The following is a 21,893-nucleotide window of genomic DNA, read 5'->3' on the forward strand; positions in this document are numbered from 1 at the left end:
GTTGTGTGTGCGTCTTTAGTATGACGCATGCAAAGACTCACTACACGTATAGTGTATCCTTAAAGTAGAAATGTGCCTTTTTGGCGGCACATTTTCCATTTAAACAAAAGCATTTTTGAACGCTTTTTCTTTCTTTTTTTTTTTCAGAAAACATTTTTGGTGCCAGTTTGGATTGTGTTTTAAAACGGGAGGGCATGCGCCCCTGTGCCAAGGCCTAAATCTGCCACTGTATAGTGTTAGTTGACAAAGAACAGTGGCAGAAGGTAAAACAGCTTTTAAAAGTCAGAGATGTGAGATACTTATTTTGCTGTACTTATAAGCAGAAAATATGGCAGAAAGAAGTGTCTAATAGGTTTTAAAGCTATTAGTCCTACAGAGGAGCACTTTGTTTCTGCGTGGTGTCGGTAGCTCTTAACTGTCCCTAATTTAGCAGAACTTCTCTGATTTTGCTCCATATTTTTTGCCTGTCCTTTGTAAATATTTTGTCTATTTTGTTATATTACTGAGTGTTACAGTCAGTCAATGCATATTAGAGTTTCATAGTTATTATTCAGAAAACGAATGCTGATGCAAAACCTGTTGTTCTGTTAACTTTTTAAAGTGAATTAGGTCAACATTTAAAATCTTTCCCTAATGTCGATCCTCTGTCTTCTCATTATTTTTGGATTTGTCCAGAATTCATAAGTAAAGAAGTTGAGAGGTATGCTACTCTCTGAATGACAGTGCTAAGTCTTTACTGGATTTCAAAGCCAGTAAAACACATTAGGTTCCTATACTTTCTCTCTCTCTCTTTTTATAACTGGCAGATAAAGCTCCATGCAGTATGTAGAATGATGTGTATTGAACAAGTTTTTTCTTTATAATACAGCATTTTTTTCCCAACATTTTGCCAGACACTTCTTATTCATTCATTGTGAAACCATGTTTGTATCAGTAATATGATAACTTTAATGCAACATGTCATCTAAGTTTATATCAGGTCTGGATTCTGCCACAGAATTAGAATGTATCATCGTAATGGAATTATTCTGCTAATAGAAGCCATTAATCAGTATTACTAAAGGAAATCTGTTCATGCCACCTATTTTGGCCGTACAATTTCATAATAATTCTGTATTTATAAATTATGTAACTGGCAGACAGAATGACCCTGTGGAAGTGGGAAAAGTGCATTTATGTTATTAATGAAATGAATATATTTTTAGTAAGCTAAATTTAAACCACATTGTTTAAGTTGCTTTGAATTTGTGGGGAAAATGAATTATCTGTTTTACAGTACCTGCTCTGCCATAAAAGTGAAACATTTTGCTTTTAATTTTGCACAGCCAGAGTCGATAAACCGTACAAAGACACATTTTCAATTCTGCCCCCATTAAAGAAGCTATTTTTTAAATTTAAGTATGGGAAATTTGTGGTGGAACCCTTTTTAAAGGCAGGAAGAAAACTGAAAGTCACTAGGATGTAGGGGTCCTATCTGTTACATAAACTCACCCATGCTGTAGCCTTTCATCATATCCTTGATAGGGTGTCAGTCTCAAAGGACATTTCTGGGGAATGGAAAACCGAGAGAAAAAAGTGACAAGTGTATTCACAAGTATAGCTGTAAGACTGAAGTGTAGAGATATTTATATAGTTTTGAATGGTGTACAGAGAACACATCTTAAAGACAGGTTTCACAGAAATTTGAGTGTTAATGGTTTCAGACATGCATTGTACAGCTTAGCATAAGAGACCCTGGAGATTTAATTTAGTTTGTTTACTGAGAAAAAAAATCTTTGGGTCTATATGCGTGCTTGTGTGAGGAATTCCTATGAAATTTATATTTGAACAGCTTTTTTAATCTGTGTGCATTTGAATTTAAGGAAGCAGTTGTATAAAATGGCTTAGTTAGTTTGATCTTAAACTGCTTTCTGCTCATATCAGGAATGCTCACTGTTTTGCCTGTTAACCTTGATAAATCCCTGTCCCTTTGTTCAATTTTTGTAGGCTTGAAATTTACTGCCGTGAGCTCACGCAGAGATTTGATGATGTATGGATTGTCTCTGGGCCCCTGACTTTACCTCAAGTTAGGGAAGATGGGAAAAAAACTGTTACATATCAGGTAAAACACACATTTTGTTTCAAGTTTGTACTTCATCATTCTTAAAGATTTTTCCTTTATTAGCTTATGATTGCATCACTTATATTTAAAATCTAATTTAACAGATGTTTCTTTAAAATGTTACATACTTTTAAGTGGCATGTGGCTGTTTGTGCAATTGAATTAAATGTTGTTCTTGTGTTTAATGTCAGGAATTGGAAACACATTGCTAAAACAATGAGATTACCCTTTGAAGTTGTATGCTGTAACACTGATTTATGTTGTCATTTTGCAGCACTTCATATGTTGCAGCTAAATCGATTGCTGTATACATTATCAGAGAACTATGAATGCACTTTGCAGTCTAAAGGATGCACCTCATGAGTGAGCTTGCTGGAATTTTGTTAAAACGTAATTCTAACAAACTGCAATTCACTGTACTGGTTTAATATGTTTAATACATATCTAAGATTAGTTGGTTGTCACTTCCAAAAGTCTTAACTGGTTGATGTATAGAGGAGATGATCTTTACAGTACTGACTCTTGGGAGCCGCAAGGCCATCCTGGATGCCAGAGCTTTAACACTCCCTGTCCTTGCTTGGCAGATTCCCTCCCCTGCCACAATCAGGATACCAGTGTTATAAAGGGCAGTCTGACACTGCCATTTTCATTTCTTTCTTGCCATATTTCAGTGAAAACCTCATGCACATCAGTTGCTTTGCCAGTCTGTTGAGCTGGCTGCAAGCCAGAATTTCATTTAAGTACCCCATTAGGGAAACTTCTTATATTCAGATTGTTTTTTGCAGCTGTAGGTGCATAAAGTTAATAATTGCTTGAAGTGTCGGAAGCAAACTCCACACATGGATTTCCATAGTTTTTTTTACTTTTCTGCCTAGAACCAGAGTACAATATGGCTGATTGCCACCAGTTCATTTATTTTAACCAATAGATGATTAAGAGCTGTGCTGAGTCCCTCCAAAAGTGTTTGTCTTAGAGCTCTTGTGGTTGTTCTACGCATGTTCTATGCTAAAACCTGCACACATTTTTCTTTTGATGCTAGTTTCTACTATGTTTGCCTACAGCATTACTGTTTATAACATGTTTTAGTTTTATGTTGCTTTACTGCTTTTTATTCCTGTTACATTAGTTTAATTTTGGAGCTTTTCTCCCCGGGCCTCTACTGAAAATGGACATGTATCCAGTTAGACTAGCCCGGTCAACAAATGTAAAATAAAATAAAATGTCATCTGTTGGTCCTTTGATTTCCTCAACAAGAAAAAAAAGAGAAGTCTGCTGTGGAGAAGCTCATCTGGGGAGGATAACTATACTGTCTCTTTGTCTGATGTTTCTCTAGGCTCAAGGTTACTGGTATTGGTGAAATGCTTTTGCAGCCCCAGACACAGAGCTTCCTTTGCCTGAGGCCTCTGATGCTACCTTCTGGAGGCCGCCATGCTGTCATTCTCTGGTACCACCTTTTTATCCTAATCGTTTTTGTTGTTTTTGTTGTTGTTCATCAACCATATAGCCCCCATGCAGTCACAGGCCTTATACACGTGAGTCGAGATTTATGAAGGGGAAACCAGTATCCCTAGGATCATATTCAGAGTGGAAGTTGAAGGGGACTGTATAGATGTCTTGGTTGCCTGCCCATGTCTGAGGCATCTAAGCCTGACAACACACCCAAGACGAGACCAATAACTGAATAGAAAGTGGTCATTGTTCAATTTACCCTAGCCCCTGCTGATTGAGTCTTAGTCCTGAAATGCCTTTTCAGTTGGTTTGGACTTCATATGACATCAAGGCATTTAGCATTAGGACCTCTGGTTTGTATGGGAACAATTAACATCGCTACCCTTTGAGTCTGTTGCTTCCACCACTACTAGGTTGTTCTCCTGGAGGACTGTCCTTTTGGTAGCCTTGACATCAGCCAGACAAATTTGTGAATTTTTTGTCCTTATGCAGAGAGAAATCTTCCTATTTCCTCATAAGAATGTGGTCCCCCGTGTACTGCTTCTTCATGTGTATAGTGGTTACGGAACTCCCTTAAAGGAGGCAGTTCATTTACCAGACTTTTCTCCTCTTCATAAAACAAAGGTGAAAGATGTTTACATTCCCTTAATGTACACAGTAAGCTCATATTCTGTCTGGACCAAACCAAACTAATTATAAAGCCAAAGTAGCATTTTGTAGTCTTGCAAAAGGAAAAATATAAGCCTGTCACAAACAGATAGTTTCAAAGTATATTGCCACTGGCATTGCATTTTGTTACCATCACCATGGAAAGTGAATTCCTGAAAAGGTTAGAGCTTATTGTACTAGGACCATGGTTAGCACCACAGCTCTCTTTTGGTGGTGGTGGGGAAACTATCCAGGTCATCTTGGAAGCAGGTACATGGTTTTCTGTCTGTACGGGCATGTCTAGGGCCAGGACAGGGTTTTTCATGGCCATTCTTCCAGGTCTGGTGTCACTTGCTTTCTCCAGAGTTCAACCACCCTTTCATACATAGATTTGTGAGTCATTACCACAACAGTAAATTGTGATGTACATACTTAGCATAATTGTAGATGTTTGAGTAGATTCACTGTTGCAGCACCAGCTCCTTCCCTCCATTGTCCCTCTCTATTACTTTTTAGTGTACCCATTGCACCCCCCCCTTAAGTTTTACTTCTTTTTCCGATGCCTCCCCAACCTTTTTTAATGTCACAAATCATCCTTGGGTAGGTCATGCACCAGACCCCAGGTATTTGTGCCATCTATTCTGTGGCAAGAAAGACCTGAAATCCGTGCCAGCTGACTACCCTTTATACCACTGATGCCCTGACATTGGTAGTGATAGGTGAAAGCTTGGGTATTTGCGTGGGTCTTTGGGCTCCTTCAGGCAGGAATCCCATGAGTCAGCATTGCAACAGTGAATCCTGTCAGTCACCTACACTTATGGTTAATTCCTAACACAACTGTACTTTCCATCATGGCACATTTGTATAGGCATATGGCTTTACAGTCTGCTGTACACATGCTTTGTAAATGTCCAGAGTTGTCGGCTACATTTAAAGCAGTAGTCATCCTGTTGAACTGAATTTAGAAACCCTCATTTCATTGCTTTGATGTTATAAATTGTTGTCAAGCATACAGTGGTTAAAGAAAGACTATTGGACTACTTAGTAGTTTTTTTAGCTTTAACATAAAGATTTTTTTTGATGGGCCTTGTGGTTGGGTATTTCCTCTCTGCCTTTCAGTATTTGGAATAATTTTTTAACAAGTTCCTATGCTTGGAAATGGACATTCACCCATTATGCCATGTGTTGACTACATACATGCACTCTTTTCCCATGTCTGTCTTACCTTGAAAACTCTGTACCATTTTTAGAGTTAATAACTTTACTGAAAATAAGAAAACATTGCAGTAGACTACAGTCAAATGTAACACCATCCACATACAATTTAACTTACAAAAAAAGTCATTTTAAAAGTATTTACAACACCTAGATGCTAAGAAAAATAAATCAAACTAACATTAATCTTTTCCCATATTTAAATTGCAGTTGACCACTTATACGAAGCATAGAACATCAGTCTTTTACCTCCCATCCCTGCCCACAAGTTCCTCTTCTTGCTGTCCTTCATTGTCTATCAACTGAATCCACCATCACCATTTATTTAAATAAGTCCATCTCCTCTCCCTTTGCCTAACTTGTATTTCCTTATGTGCTAGTTCTGCTGTATGTTGTCTAACTTCCTGAATAGTTGGTGGGTACTATGACTTCTATTTCTAAGGTATTGCTTTTTTTTCTATCCAAACTGTTATCTGCACTAATCTCTGACAGGCTTTTGGAATATCTCCCACCCATCCTAGCAAAAAGATTATTTTTGAAGAATCTCCATCCTTTTTCTGCACACTATTTATTGACTAATATATTAAAAAGTTTATCTGTCTAATATAATGACTACATGCCATATTGACTCAATCAATATCCCAGGATGCTTTATAAATAGCATGAAATGTGAGCTGTCTAGCTGTCTGAAATCGCTATTTAACCATAGCCTCCAAACAGGCTTCATGCCTCACGAGTGAAGAACAGCAGTAGTCAACCCCCATACATAAGTGGGCCATCTACAGACCCTGGAAAAACAGACCCATAAATCTGACTAGTTTCATATGCTTAGCGTGGAAAGAATTATCATCAATGTGTTCAGTAATGACATAGTAAACCTCCAGACACTGGAACCAACCCATTTTGGTTTTGTCAAAGATAAGGTCATGCTTACTCAGCCTGGTTGACTTTTTTGAGAAGGTCAAAAAATAATCAAACACACCAAACTGAGGGTCCTATAGGTTAAAATCCACATTTAATGAAATAAAACAATATTGAATGCTTTTGTCCCTGACACACTGGGGACTTCATCAGTATACGTCACATTCATGTTCCAAAACTGTTTAAATATCCAAGAAATAATCCCAATTGGTTGTTGAATCAACCAATATTAAAAAAATACAAATATCACATGATGTTCCATTAAAATGATTCAAAATCCACCAGAAAGTGAAGATAGAATACTAACATGGAAAATTAAAAATGCAAATGGGATTCATTCCCCCTCCCCGATGAAATTAAAATTATCATTAAAACACAAGTAATATATTATTTAATTTTCTATAAGTATAGGTTTTATACATAATGTCTAAAATGATAGGGATTGCATTTTTAATGCAATTTTATTAATTTTTTTGTGTTCAATGTATTGCCATTCACACTGCACCTTTGCCGTTGTTTTTTTGAGAAGGTCACCAAAGGAATGGATGAGGGCAGAATGGTTCACAGTGCCTAACTTGACTTGGCCAAGGCATTTGACAGAGTACCCTCACTTGAGCACTGTTAATAAACCCTAGAAGTTAGGTATAAACCCTTATGTCATCCGGTGGATAGCCAGCTGGCTGACAGGACCCAGAAAGTTAGAATGTGAGAGTCCATCTCTACAGTGAGGTCAGTTGCAAGGGTACTCCCTCAGGGATCAGTCCTGGGACTGCCTCTTTTTGGCACTTAGTTATTTAAAGTCTAGGCAGTGACAAGGGCCTCTGGATGATGAAATTTGAAAATGATTGCAAATTAGTAGCAGTCTTTTAACATCCCTTACCGACACTAATGTTCTCTAGCAAGGGCTGACACAGACAAATAACTTGTGCCATAGTCATGGACTAAGACTAAATGCCAAGAAATACATCATTATATCCTTCTGGAAGTCATCTACCACTCTTAACTATCATATTGATAACACACTCCTAATAGTCGATCCAGTAGTCAGGGACTTGGGGGGACACGTACACAGTAATCTAGCATTTAACTATCACATGTTTACAGTAGTGAGGAAATCATTCTATTTTGTGCAACCTATAAGCAAAGGTGTGGCATCTAGATCCAAAGAAGTCATTGTTCACTATGTTTAGCATTTGTCAGACCTGTCATGGAGTACAGTGCCTCCTTTGCTATGTACCGAACCAGGCACATCCAACAATTGGAATGTCTAAAGAGGTTCCTTACCAAAAGAATACAGGTCATAAGTTACATGCCGTATGTAGACTGCCACAAAGCCCTATCCCTGTATTCTGTCTCCTACAGGCTGTTGAAGGGAGATCTACTCCTGGCATACAGGACATTGTCGGACCCCACCCTAATAGACTTCCTACATATCCACAGAATGAACAGCATCTCTGTCTGCCTGGGATGACATGCTTGACAAGCCACGCTGCTTCGCAAGGGACGGCTTGCACCTGACACCCCTGGGATTCCGGATATTGGCTAAGGCTCTTGCCACCCCCATAGTGCCTTTTTTAGGCAAGGCTCAAATTCTAAACCTACCACCCTAGAAAACAAAAATGGGAAGAAACTGAGGGTAATGCTGCTCAATGCCAGAAGTCTAAATCTCAAAATGCACGCACTCGAGGCCTTTCTCAGTATGGAGAACATCAATGTCTGTGCTGTAACTGAAACCTGGTTCAAGGCTCCTGAGAGCACCCGGCACTATTAGGTTTTACCTCATATCATGCGTTCCGCCCCAAAACCCAGACCACACCACAAAAGGAGGGGTGTATCCATATTCATAAAGGATACCCACACCTCCAGGTTGGTGGCAACGCATCTAAGCCGGAAACCATCCAGGTGCAACTAACCATAGGCAAAACTGCTCTACAAATTGTAGCATGCTACAGGCCACCCTCTCAAACTCAGGAACCCCACACAGCCTTCCTGAAGACACTGGAGGGTATAAATGTATCTCCAAACACCATCATATTGGGTGACTTCAACTACCCGAATATAGACTGGGAACATTACTCAAGCCCTAACTTTCTAGCCCAACGGTTCCTGGAGTTCATAAATTCAAATGCCATGGAACAGCTAGTCACTGTTCCCACGAGAGGAGAAAATATACTAGATCTCATTGTCACAAACATGGGGACAAAATGCTCCACACCGAAGTATATCCCTCATTGGTGAGATCTGATCATAAACTAATCTCACTGGAAATCCACATCCCGCCCCACCCCAAACAAAAAGACCACAGTGAAGAACTTCTCTAAAGCAAACTTCACACTACTCAAGACTGGTGTGGTATCCTTCAAGGCCCCTGAGCCAGTGGAAACCACAACCCAAGCTGCGGAAGCCCTTACAAATGCCTTCTATGAACACCTCCAGGACTGCATGGATCAGGCAATCCCAAATAAAACCAAGACTCTTTCCACAAAGGGCAAACGTCCAGTCTGGTGGACCCCAGCCATTAACAAACTTTACAATAAGAGGAGAAAGCTATTACATGATAGAACAAAATCCATAAAAGGAAGTCACCCTGATCATTATTAGTAAAAAATACGAGCACTCATAAAATCAACTAAGGCCAATTTTGAGAGAAAAATTGCCATGGATTCAAAGGACAATCATAAGGCCTTTTTCAGCTATGTTAGGAACCTGGGTGGAAACTCCCAGATATGCTCAGAATTAGTCCAAAATGATACAAAAATCACTGAACCCACAGACATTGCCAACATACTGGCAGACAGGTTCAGTGCAAACTTAACTTCACCCCCCTCTCCCCCCCTAAAAGAGAGATAACTATCCCAGCCGAGTGTAGCCTCCCGGACATCTCAAATGCGCAGGTGAAAGCTGCTCTCTCTAAAGCTAAAAACACAGCATCAATGGGACCGGATGGTGTCCCCGGCTGTGTGCTACACGAGCTAAATGAGGAATTAAACCCGCACATAAGGCAGCTGTTTAATCTCAGCCTTACCACAGGATACGTGCCCAAGGAGTGGCGTACGGCAACTGTTGTCCCACTCCACAAAGGCGGCGCCTCTATGGACCCTGGTAATTACCGCCCCATAAGCTTAACAAGTCTGGTCTGCAAAGCTATGGAGAGGATCATAATGGAGCTCATAAACAAAGATATAGGGGACTTGCAGACATTGGACCCGACCCAGTTTGGCTTTGTCAAGGGAAGATCATGCCTTTTGAACTTGGTCGACTTCTTCGAAACAGTCACCAAGGCCATTGATGAGGGAAAGGCAGTCCATACAGCCTACCTTGACCTTGCAAAGGCTTTCGACACAATACCCCACTCGGGTATTGTAGAAAAACTTACCAGCTTAAATGTAAACCCATATGTCACAAGATGGGTTGCAAACTGGCTTAAGGACAGAACCCACAGGGTTAGAGTTGCTGGCTGTGTCAGACTCCAAGCCGGTCACAAGTGGTGTCCCACAGGGCTCGGTCCTTGGCCCCCTATTGTTTGGCATCTACTTCTCAGAAGTACAGGCCAACATAGGAGGACTTTGGCTGACAAAGTTTGCAGACGACTGTAAACTGGGCGCCATAGTGGAAAGTGCATCAGACACGAATATCCTTCAGAAGGGACTCACGGAAACAGATAGCTGGTGCCAGAGCCATGGCCTGAAGTTAAACGCCAAAAAATGTATAGTCATACCCTTCGGGACAAACAAGGTAACCCCAAGCTACCATATAGGTGGCAATCCACTAAGCACAGAAGAGGTTATCAGGGACCTGGGGACCCAGGTTGACAGTGGCCTTTCTTTTGACACTCACATTGCTAAAGTGGTTAGAAAGACCTTCTACATTGCCCACCTGATCATGAAGGGATTCACATCCAGATCTAGTGAGGTTATTGTTCCCCTGTACTCTTCACTTATCAGACCAATGATCGAGTACAATGCCCCATTCGGGATGTATCTCACCCGACATCTGCAGCAATTGGAGAGACCCCAAAAGTTCCTCACCAAAAGGATAAAGGGACTCCAAAATCTGTCATATGCTGCCAGATTGAAGAAACTCCAGCTCTATTCAGTCGCATACCATCTGCTCAGAGGTGACATGTGCCTGACATACAAGGCCATGTCCAACCCGGAATTAATGGACATGCTCCACCTCAAAAATCCAAATCCACCAAAACCACTAGAGCAAGCGACTTAAACCTTAGCACGGATATAAATAGGACGTGCTGGAGGGATAGATTTATCACTCAGAGACTCCCTATGCTGTGGAATAAAATCCCGGTCCATGTGAGGCAGAGCACCTCGCTGACTCTGTTCAAGAGAAATCTAGACCTGTGGATGGGAGATCGAGGTTTACCCGAATCATCTCTGTGTCACTGCTGGACAGAGGCACAACAAACTAATGGGCACAGTATTTTTTCATATAAGGGGTGGCGTAAGCCACAAAAATTTGGGCTAGGCTTATAAATGCCTTAGGGCAGATAGCCTAGTATAAACCTATGAACCTATGAACCTATCAGAATTACCTGATTTAGAGACTTAAACCTTGCTTGTGATATAAATAGGACCTACAGGAGAGATAGGTATGTATCACAGAGACTACCCCTTCTCTGTAATAGTCTCCCCATCCTTCTGAAGCAGAGTTCCTTCCTAACTCAGTTCAAGTGTAACTTGGACAGTTTGATGGGGAACATGAAATTCATCCTTGGTTTGGCATCTGTGTCTCTAATGGACACAGCCTGTAAATGGTTCATCTCCCAGGCTTCTGCTTGTAAATGTTTTATCTCACAAGCCTCTGCTTGCACTTATCAAGGGTACTAGAACTTGTTAGAGATTTGGGATGTATGGCTAAGTTTAAACAGGCCTTAATGGTCATTAGCCTAGTACACACCTATGAATGCCTAGCCAATTGCATCACCAGAATCCCAGATATGCGCTGGCAGCCACTTGAGTCCTGCTAATCATCATCAGCAACCACTTTACATATAGCAAAAGGCAGCTGAATTACATAAATTAATCTGCAGCCAAAGTGGACCATCAGCCTTTACTTTTAAAAATTATTTACACCTCTATGCCAAATGTTGAGCAATTGCTTGATAGGTCTGTAGTTAATGTTCCATTTATCAGAGCCTATACATTTTACCGTGATTCAACTGAATGATATTTTCCATTTGCTCACCTCAGTTGCTGTTGAAGTCTAGGCAGTCCCATAGGCCACCGCAGAGGATCCCTAAAACTTTACAACATTAAAGAAAAATGGGAAGAAAAACAGTACTTCTTCTTCGTCTGTAAATCACATTTTATACCCACAAAGGAGTCTGCATCCGACTATGTCAAAGCAGCTATTGAGTGCCTACATATTCCACCTGTTTCTCTCACTTCATTGATAGATTGGCCTTTTCTCTCAGTACACGTTGTCTTTTGAATAACAGGAAGGGCTTGAATCTACCAGAAGTGCTCATCTACTGGTTCTTCTGTTACTTTACTGCTCGTCATTCCTTTCCCCACCTCGAACTTCTACACTTCCTAGTATTAGAGTGGGTGGTTTCTGCAAAGTGGTCAGCACTTCTGCTGGATCACCAAATATTTTGAAACACTTTGGAAAAAAACTCTCAGCTTTACTGTATAGAGCAGCCTCCATCTTAATACCTCTTGCCTGCACAGACATGTAACTGGTATAAAGAACTTTCTATTCCTCCTTGCTTGAATTGAAAAAATCATACTCTATAAAGATTTTATTAGACACTACAAGCTGTTTTCAGGTTTCCACACCTCTGCCAAAACTTTCTGTCCCAAAGAATATGACTGAAATAGTACTTTCAACAGTCATGGTCTGCCAGCCCCCGTAGGCTACCAGGAGGCTTGGTATTCTGTCTCAGTCAGTATTTCAGATAGTTGTAGCCCAGGCCATTTTACTACTAGCTCTCTGAGAAGTAGTTTGCAGCCTTTTCCTTCTAAAATTCCAGGTACACCCACTAGTCTCAAGTTTTTCCTTCTGGCTCAGTCCTCCATATCAGTTATATTGGCCTGCATAATCGAAACAAGCAGTTCAGTATTTTCATCAACCCTAGACTGTAGTATTGTAGAGTGTTTTTTTTTCAGTGCAATATGTACTTCTATGAACCACTTTCCCGGACACACAATATGTTCTTTTAATGTTTGCATAAGATCTTTAATTTACAGCCATATGGTCATTAGTGAGACCATCTTCCCTTCCTTCCCTCTGGACTCATTTTCAACATTGTGTGTCCCTACAATTTCTTCATGGCTTTCTGCTTCACTGTTATGGGAAGCTGGCAATTTGCAAATGACTTTCTTCACTTTTCTGTTACTTTGTTTGATATGTAATTCACCCAACAGCAGAAATAGATAGTCATCTCTGGAGGCTTTAACTTTTGGGAAGCCTAACTCTATGTTTTATTACTTTTTCCCGGCATGAGTTACCGGAACGCTATATTGAAAGTCGCTACTCTCTACCTTTTGTGTAATAAATTGTCACGTCTCTTTGAAGTTTTTACTATGTAAATTCTTTGTCAGTTTATTTTTTTTTCAAAATGTTCCTTGTCTTGTTGCAGTTTTCTGTTTACCTCTGGTGGGAGGGTTTTTCGAATCAGATATTCCATTGCAGTACATGTAATAGCACAGTGATCAGCAACACAAAGGGAGAGGGCAATTCAGAAATACCGGCATTGTGACCTTTCAAACAGAGAAGTAGCACAGTATGCACTGCATGCTAATGACCTCATAATGACATGCAAATGAGTATCAGCATGCTCGCAAGAATCGTGTATACAAACAAAAAAGAAAACAGACATGGCAGAGTAACTCAGAAATGTAAAAAATGAGCACAGTGGGCAGCACTGATCATTTGTTCTGAATGACAGGATTTTGTGGTGTACAGGAGCTTCAGTCACTTTATGATGGTAGGAATCCCGTCAGTGTTAGCATACCATATATTAGTGTCCGCATTTGGAGCCACTGTACATGATGTTGTGTGTTGTCATCCTCTGTTTTACTGTTGAGTCACCTCAATGACCAGGACATTGTCACCTGTAACCATATGGACAGAGACATTGTGCAGGATTTAGTAAATGTGAGCTGTCCACACATAGAATCAAAGGGGATCTGAGAAGTGCCTGTTCCGTTGATACAAAAGTTTTATACAGCATTAACCATTGTTGCTTTGATGATTAAGGCCTCTTATAGATCATCAAGCAAACTTCTACTAGAAGTAGCCAACAGCAACAATAGCTTTGGAAACGCACTATATAGTAGCTGAGTGGCTAAAAAATGGAACTCTCTCCCCACAAGCATACAAAACACATTGTCCAAAGCCTCCTTTTAAAACGTCATTAGGCAACATCTAAAGCAAAGTTGGCAGTGCCATGATTGCTCCCCAGGCTAGTGAAAGTGGATAAGGTACACATGCTAAACCTAGAGTACTTGATAATAGTTTTCACTCTTACTCACAAACACTGGCTAATGCAAAATGTTTGTACTGTACCTGTGTACTATGCATGTATTCTACCTATGTTCCAAATTTCACCTGTACACTACAAATCTATTAATTACCTTTATTTTTAAATGAATATTTTCTTGATGTTCATCGTGTTACACTGCTGCAGTCATTACACTTGGGTTATCCTGCCATCAGGCGGTCCTGCAGTCGGCCAGAGTTCCAAAGTCCTGGTCTGGCGTCGGTTGCTGTCGCTTCTTCCCTGACGTCAGTGCGCCAGGGGTATATAAGATGCATCCGATGCCATTTTCTTCAGTCTTTCTTGCCGCGCGGTGCCCGAAGCAGAAGCAGTTCACAAGTGCCGGTCGGCCGACTCCTGAGATTTTTGAAGTCGAATTTCAGATCCGAAGTCTTCAATAAAGCTAAGTACCCCATTGGGGAAACTTTTTTCTTGCCTCAGACCGATGTCAGAAAAAGTTAATAATTGTATTTCGTGTGGGAAGCAAATACCTCATAAGGACTTCCACTCTTACTGTATTCCATGCCTAGGCCCTGATCACGACGTTACTAGTTGTCGGTTTTGTGCTAGATTTAACAAACGCACTATAAAAAGACGTTTTGATTTTGCTTTGCACTACTTTGGCCGAAGGTTCAATTATACCATGCCGTCGGATCAACCAATGACCTCAATACCGAAAAAACGCAAAGACAAGGATAAAGACAGGCATCCGAGGTCCAAAACTGACAACGAAACCTCTTCTAGTCCAGTCGCCGGTTCTCAGTGAGGTGCTTTCGCAGCCCCTGACACCCGCTACCTCAGTGCCACAGGCCGCTTCCGACTCCCACGTGGAGAGAACTAGGCCTCTGGAAACTCAAGGTATTGGGCCTACGGAAACTAATCCCTCAGATGGGTCCGGAGCCGCTGAGCAGGCATCAGCTTCTGAGGGTGTTTTCAGACCTTCACAACTTACCATTAAAACAACAGCCAAGACAAAGGCACCATTAAAGACAAAGAAACAAGTACAGCATTCTCCTGGACAGTCCTCCATGCCTAAGAAACAGATGCTTAAAATGGCCGAAGACCTCATTACTCTAATCAGGGGTTCCCACCCCCCTCCTGAGAAAAGGCCTAGGCAGGATACAGACTATGATTCATCTGATCAGGTTTCCATTTCCTCTGATTCCTCTTCAGACCAGGGATACTCTCTACCCCCCTATGAGGACTCTGATGCTGAAGAATCTATCCGTTCAGCTTCTCCTCCTGAGGATTATTCTTTTGGGGAAACTTTACATACCATGAGGGAGCATTTCCATTGGGAAAGTCAGGATTACTCAGAATCCAAGAAAAGGCTCGGGGATTTCCTTTTATTGCCTCAGCACAGGCCGCTGGCTATTCCGCCTGTGCTAGACATTGTGGATGATGTGTTCTCTGAATCCAGCTTATCTCCTGATTCTTTGCCCCCAGCTCCAGCCAAGCCAGACAGGTACTATAGAGTCCCTGACTCTCACAAGTTTCTTTACAAAAACCCTTCACCTGATCCAGAAACTATTTTACAGGGTCCAAAAGGGGTTAAGGCTTCCATTGCAAAAAATCCAGTACCCTCTGACAGAGATTCCAGAGCTTTGGATAGATGGGGGAAGAAAGTATACACTTCTGCAACCTTAGCAATAAGAGCTTTAAATTGCCAGTTTCACATGCTTAAGTACCAACAATATTTAATGGCTCAGTTAAAACAGAAAATGTTTGCAAGCTCAGAAGCTCCTGATTGTAAAGAAATGCAGGATTTATTGCATGCAGTTGAACAGGTGGGAAAACATACTCTGCAATGTGGTTTTGATTCTTTAGAGGCCTCTTGTAGAGCCGCAGTTACAGGTTCTGTGATTCGAAGACATGCTTGGTTAAAAGAACAGAGTTTACCTTATCATGTTAAGGCAAAATTATTGGATGCTCCTTTACAGCATGATACCTTGTTTGGTGTTAAGGCAGAAGAGGTGTTAAAGAAAATGGAGGATAAAGCTAAATCTATGCAAACAGTCAAGGATTTCTTACAGGTACAGCCACCTCGGTTTAGCAGAAATTGGCCAACAAAGAATTGATCCTTTCCAGTGTCAGACAGGCCACAGAGAGGCAGATACAGACGACCAAGAGGCAGATCTCAACCCCAAGGCTCAAACAGACAATGACAGTGGGGCACCTCAACCCCAAAAGGAGGTGAGGACAAGTCTCATCCTTACAAGAAACAGTCACAATGACTTTCCCCTTCGCACGCCAAGCACGTCCCTTTTGGAAGCCCCCTTAGGGGGGAAAACTAGCACTTTTTTCTCAAAACTGGCAAACAATCACCCAAGACAAATGGGTTGTGAATATTGTGTCTCAAGGTTACAGGTTCCACTTTCATACTTTACCAAGGCTAAAAGGAATGCCAGACCTGCCACAAAATCAATGGGCAGAGGCACAAAAACAAATTTTAGCCCTCATAGACATGAGAGCTATTCAAAAAGTACCACAACAGGAACAAGGACAAGGATTTTACTCAAGACTCTTCCTGGTCCCCAGAAAGGACGAGGCCTGGAGACCCATACTAGACCTTTCAATTCTGAATACTTACTTGGATATTCCAAAATTCAAAATGTTGACATTACAGCAGCTTCTACCCATGCTGGGCAAGAAGGCTTGGCTTGTTACTCTGGACCTCAATGAGGCATAGCTGCATGTCCCTATCAGACAAAATTGCAGAAGATACCTCAGATTCAAAGCTGGTACAATGCACTACCAATTCTCTGCACTGCCCTTTGGCTTATCTACTGCGCCCAGGGTCTTCACAAAGTGCATGACACCAGTAATTGCAATTTGCAGACAAAAAGGAATTCAAATATATCCATACCTGGACGACTGCCTCATTCAAGCAGAGACAAAGGACATTCTTCTACAGCATCTGGCGTTTGTAAAAATGTTGCTAAGTTTTCTAAGGTAGACAGTAAATGAAAGGAAGTCAAAACTAGTGCCCTCGCAACAGATTATATTCCTGGGTGCCAGCTTAAATACAACGGCCCAGATGGCTTACCTCACGCCAGACAAACAAGTTCAACTAACTCAATATTTTCAATTACTGGCAAAAAAGTCCCATCTCCCTGCAAGAAATATTCTGCAGGCCCTGGGATTCATGGCATCCTGCATTCTACTAATACCATATGCCAGACTGCATATGAGGAAATTACAATGGTACCTAAAAAGTGTTTGGACTCAACACTCTCACAGTTTAGAAGCAGTAATACCAATGATACCCTGCCTACAACAGGAGTTTCAATGGTGGGCACAGGCATGTCACCTAAACAAGGGTCAGCCTTTTACCCAACCAACAGCCAGGCAAACTCTAACAACAGATGCTTCGGATTACGGCTGGGGAGCACACATGGCAGGAAAATGCATTCAGGGCAAGTGGACCACAGACCAGATGCATCTTCACATCAATCAAAAAGAGATGTTGGCTGTTGAAAATGCCCTAACAGTTTTCAAGGACCTTCTGCATCCAGGACAATTACTACTAAAGACAGACAACACCACAGTAATGTGGTACATAAACAAGCAAGGGGGCACTCATTCTTATCCCCTATGCAGGCAAGCCATGACCTTGTGGAACACAGCTCGAACGTATCAAGTTCACCTGCAAGCACAATTCCTCCCAGGAAAGAAAAATACTCTGGCAGACGATCTAAGCAGAAATATCATGGACCCTCACGAATGGAAGTTGAATCCACAAATCTTCAGCATGGTAACACAAAAATGGGGATGCCCAGACATAGATCTTTTTGTCTCCCCACTGAATTGCCAACTACAAAAATTCTGCACAAGGACTTATCACAAACAAGCATGGAAAGTGGACGCTCTCCTGTTCAGCTGGAAAAGCCTAAAAGTTTATGCCTTCCTGCTACTGCCTCTCCTTTCAAAGGTACTCCTAAAAGCCAGACAAGAAAAAACACAGATGATCCTGATTGCTGCAGACTGGCCACGCCAGCACTGGTACCCTATCTTAAGGAACTTGGCTCAAGGACCACCATGGATTTTGCCTCAAATTCCACACCTTCTGACTCAACAAAACAATCAGATCCTGCACGGTCAGCTCAAAACCCTAAACCTAGCTGCATGGCAGATACATTAGCCAAACAGGCAACACCTCTCTCTCTAAAGCTGTTATGGATGTCATTTTGGAGGCCAGGAGGCCTAGCAACAGGAAAGCTTACTCAGAAAAATGGAAGAGATTCTGCACCTGGAACCAGGCTCAAAACCTTGACCCTCTTGTTCCAAACATTCCTCAGATTTTACAATACTTAACTGAGATGCTGGACAGAGGCCTATCCTTCTCATCTATTAAGATCCACGCCTCTGCCATTTCAGCACATTACAACACGGATCCTCCTTTATTCTCTCATCCCATGCTAAAGCAGTACCTCAGAGGGGCTAAAAACATAAGACCGCCCAGGAGAGCACCAACACCAACTTGGGACCTCAAATTTGTTTTGGAAAAACTGACCCTACCACCTTTTGAGCCAGCCAATACAGCCAATCTAAAATTTTTATCATGGAAAACAGCTCTGCTCCTGGCAGTAACTTCAGCACGAAGAGTCTCAGAGCTACAGGCATTAATGGCAGTGGAACCTTTTATAATTTTTCATCAGGACAGGGTTTCTTTAAGGACAAACCCTACCTTTATGCCAAAGGTGATATATAGTGTGGCTCTTAACCAAACCATCCATTTGCCAACTTTTTATCCAAACCCCCAGAATAAAGGGGAGAAACTTCTGCATTCTTTGGACATACACAAGCAGCTACGCTTCTGCTTGGACAAAACAAAAGCTTTCAGGAAAACTGAGCAACTGTTTGTAGCATATGCTGCAGGATCACAGGACAAAGCTATCTCAAAGCAGACTATATCCAAATGGATAGGACACTGTATTCGTTACTGCTACACACAGCATGGAAAATCAGTCCCAAATACCATTAGGCCACATTCCACCAGGGCAACAGCCACTTCAACAGCCTTTCTCAGAGGAGTACCTACCAAGGAAATTTTGGAGGCTGCAACTTGGAGTTCAGTGCACACCTTCACCAAGCATTACCACCTGCCTCTTTACTCTAAATCCAGAGCAGGATTTGCCACTGCAGTTCTGTAGGGCCTCATAGCCATTCCTAACTCTTTATAGACCAGCCACCCAACCTCAGCTTTGGGATTCTACCCAAGTGTAATGACTGCAGCAGTGTAACATGATGAACATAGTACAGTTTTGTACCTACCATAAATGTAGATGTTCAAGTGTTCACACTACTGCAGTCCAGGTTACCCTCCCTCCATCCCCTCTGAACTAGTTGGACTTATCTATACCTTTCTATCCTATACAACATTTATGGTGTATTTGCTTGTAACTGAAGGTATTGTTTTTATTTTATATGTATATTTTTTATTAGCAATATGTATTGCCTTCCTATTGGGGGCACCTGACATCTGGGGCAAGAAAAACTGAAGAAAATGGCATCGGATGCATCTTATATATCCTTGGCGCACTGACATCAGGGAAGAAGTGACAGCAACCGATGCCGGACCAAGACTTTGGAACTCTGGCCGACTGCGGGACCGCCTAACGGCAGGATAACCCAAGTGTAATGACTGCAGCAGTGTGAACACTCGAACATCTACATTTATGGTAGGTACAAAGCTGTACTTTTGTTCTCTCCACTGTAACTGTTGATGTGCTGCATACCACTGTAAAAACATGTCTGTTGTAATTTGTGTGTATACTGATCATGTCTAAATTATGTGTCTGTAATTTTTCTGTGTGGAGCTTTTCTCCCCGGGCCTCTGCTGAAAAGGGCCTTTTCGGGTCAGTCAGACACCCCCAGTTAACAAATGTAAAATAAAATAAAAAAATAAAATTTCTGTAAGTTAGTAGATGATTACTTGGCTAATCTCCATATGGGACCTTTTTAATCCTAGCCATGCTTACCAAGTAAATCTGGCAAGTTTTGATACCCTAGGGTTATTTTAATTTTAAGGGGTATATGTAGGATTTGGCATAGGCAGTCAAGCATTTACAGGCTTCTTTTGTCTGGTAGAGACATAGGTGCCAGACCAGAGTTAAAGTTCTGATCTCCCATCCACTGATCCAAATTTGTTGGTGTCTGAGTGGTGATACATTAGGCATTTCACAGGCGTTAGCCTCACAAAACTTACACCAGTTTTATTTATTTATTTATTTTACATTTGTTAACCGGGATTGTCTGACTGAGCAAAAGCCCTTTTTCAGCAGAGGCCCGGGGAGAAAAGCTCCAGAATATAGTTACAAAAAATGATAACCGTTACAAACACAGTTAACATTATAATCATTCATAATAAAACTTGTAGAACAATTATCATATATATGCAGTTACAATTATCTGTAAAAATGTTATGAAGAATACTGCAGCAGAAGGGAAAGGAGATAGTGTTAGGTAAAAAATGATGAAGTAGACTAGTTTAAGTTGTAAATGTTTTGGTATAGAGGAGGAGAAATTATGGTAAGACAGAGGAAGTTATGTTTGTTATTTAGTGAAGGTATATTCAAGGAGGCTGAGAACAGGTACAAATCCAGTGACTTTTTAAGTACTCTTTAGTGGCTAGTTTGAGTACTTTAGGATGTGAAAGTGATCTAACTTCTTGTAGTAGTTTGTTCCAAGCAATAGAGGAATGTCAGCTGTATGTAATGGCTCCTATTTTGGACTTCATTGACATAATACTGCAACATGTGGAGCAGTATGTTTGGTTTCAGTAAAGAACAAAGGATAGTACTTCCACTTTGTGAGGATTTTATGACATAGTCTATTTCCTGAAATCCTGGAGGCCACTGACTACACCAACATTGCTATCAAGGCTCCACCTGCTCCACTTGGTGTCCAGTATATCAGCTGTGAGGGATTTTATTCTGTTGACTCCCAGGTGCTATGCCGTGCACAGGGTATTATGTACACTGTGAACTATGTTTCTAGGAAGGTTTTTAATTGTAATACAGAAGGTATTATTTATGCTCTGAGGTGTTCCTGCAATCTTTTTTTATATTGGGGAAACTAAGAGGTCTCTTAGGGTTAGAGTGCAGGAACATCTCAGAGATATTAAAAATAATAAAGTTGAGAGTCCTGTTAACAGCCCATTATATATTGTATCATGGGGGAATGGTAGTTGCCTAAAAGGTACTATTCTAGATAAGGCAGAAGGTTATAATAGTTTTGAAGTGAAGAAAAGATTGTTATATAAGGAGACAGCATGTATTTTGAAGTTTGGTACTTTGGCACCTCCTGGTTTAAACTCAGAATGTAACTGGAAGGTGTTATAGTTTAATTGGTTTTGTGTTTTTATTGGATATATGTTCAGTTGTTTTATTGATGTGTTAATGATTGTGTATATAAAATGTGGATTTTTGAAAAGGTTGTTTATCTCCGTGCAGGCTGGTCAGCCAAGGAGCTAGAGAGAATAAAAAGTTATTTTTTTTATTTAGAAGAACACTGGTCTTGTTTGTTGTTTTTTATTTTTGTTTTATTAGTGGTTTTGTGTATTATGTACACTGTGTCTCTGCACTATCTAGGTAGTTCGCATGATTCCCACATCTGACACCTGTACCAACATTTTATGTGGGGCAACTTTCCATAGGGTCATCTAGTTAATAGGTGCACATATTAACACCCACATAGCCCTTGATATACTGGACCCATGAATGTAAGTGACAGACCGCCCATAATTCTGTCCATAGTGTGTTGCAGGTGCTGCAGGATATGCCTTGGAACCATAGCTGGTGACTCCACTCTGCACCCCCAGATCATTGAAGAGATAGCATATAAGACAACACTGTCACAGACAGAGAACATTGCCAAAAGTGTATTCAAGGTTGTGATGGCCCACTTCTATTGCTTTAATATACATAGCGGTACACTGAAGAATACTCCAGAGACCTATAGCAAGATATCTGTGGTCTGTGCCATGCTACATAATGTGATGATATGGCAACAGTTAGGATTCCAGACATAAATGAGGCAACAATGGTGGAAGAGCTGAGT

General features: G+C 41.1%; 1 protein-coding gene across 1 annotated transcript in view; it reads left to right on the forward strand.

Annotated features, from left to right (window-relative positions):
- EXOG (exo/endonuclease G) overlaps window positions 1–21,893 on the forward strand; it is a 387,207-nt gene that overhangs the window by 245,215 nt on the left and 120,099 nt on the right. The window contains exon 5 of the mRNA XM_044066230.1: window positions 1,987–2,101. Within this exon, the coding sequence (XP_043922165.1) occupies window positions 1,987–2,101 (115 nt within the window). The remainder of the gene's footprint in view (window positions 1–1,986; window positions 2,102–21,893) is intronic.

The sequence above is a fragment of the Protopterus annectens genome, chromosome 3.part1 (assembly GCF_019279795.1).
Source record: "Protopterus annectens isolate FY-2018-M chromosome 3.part1, PAN1.0, whole genome shotgun sequence".
Lineage (NCBI taxonomy): Eukaryota > Metazoa > Chordata > Ceratodontiformes > Protopteridae > Protopterus > Protopterus annectens.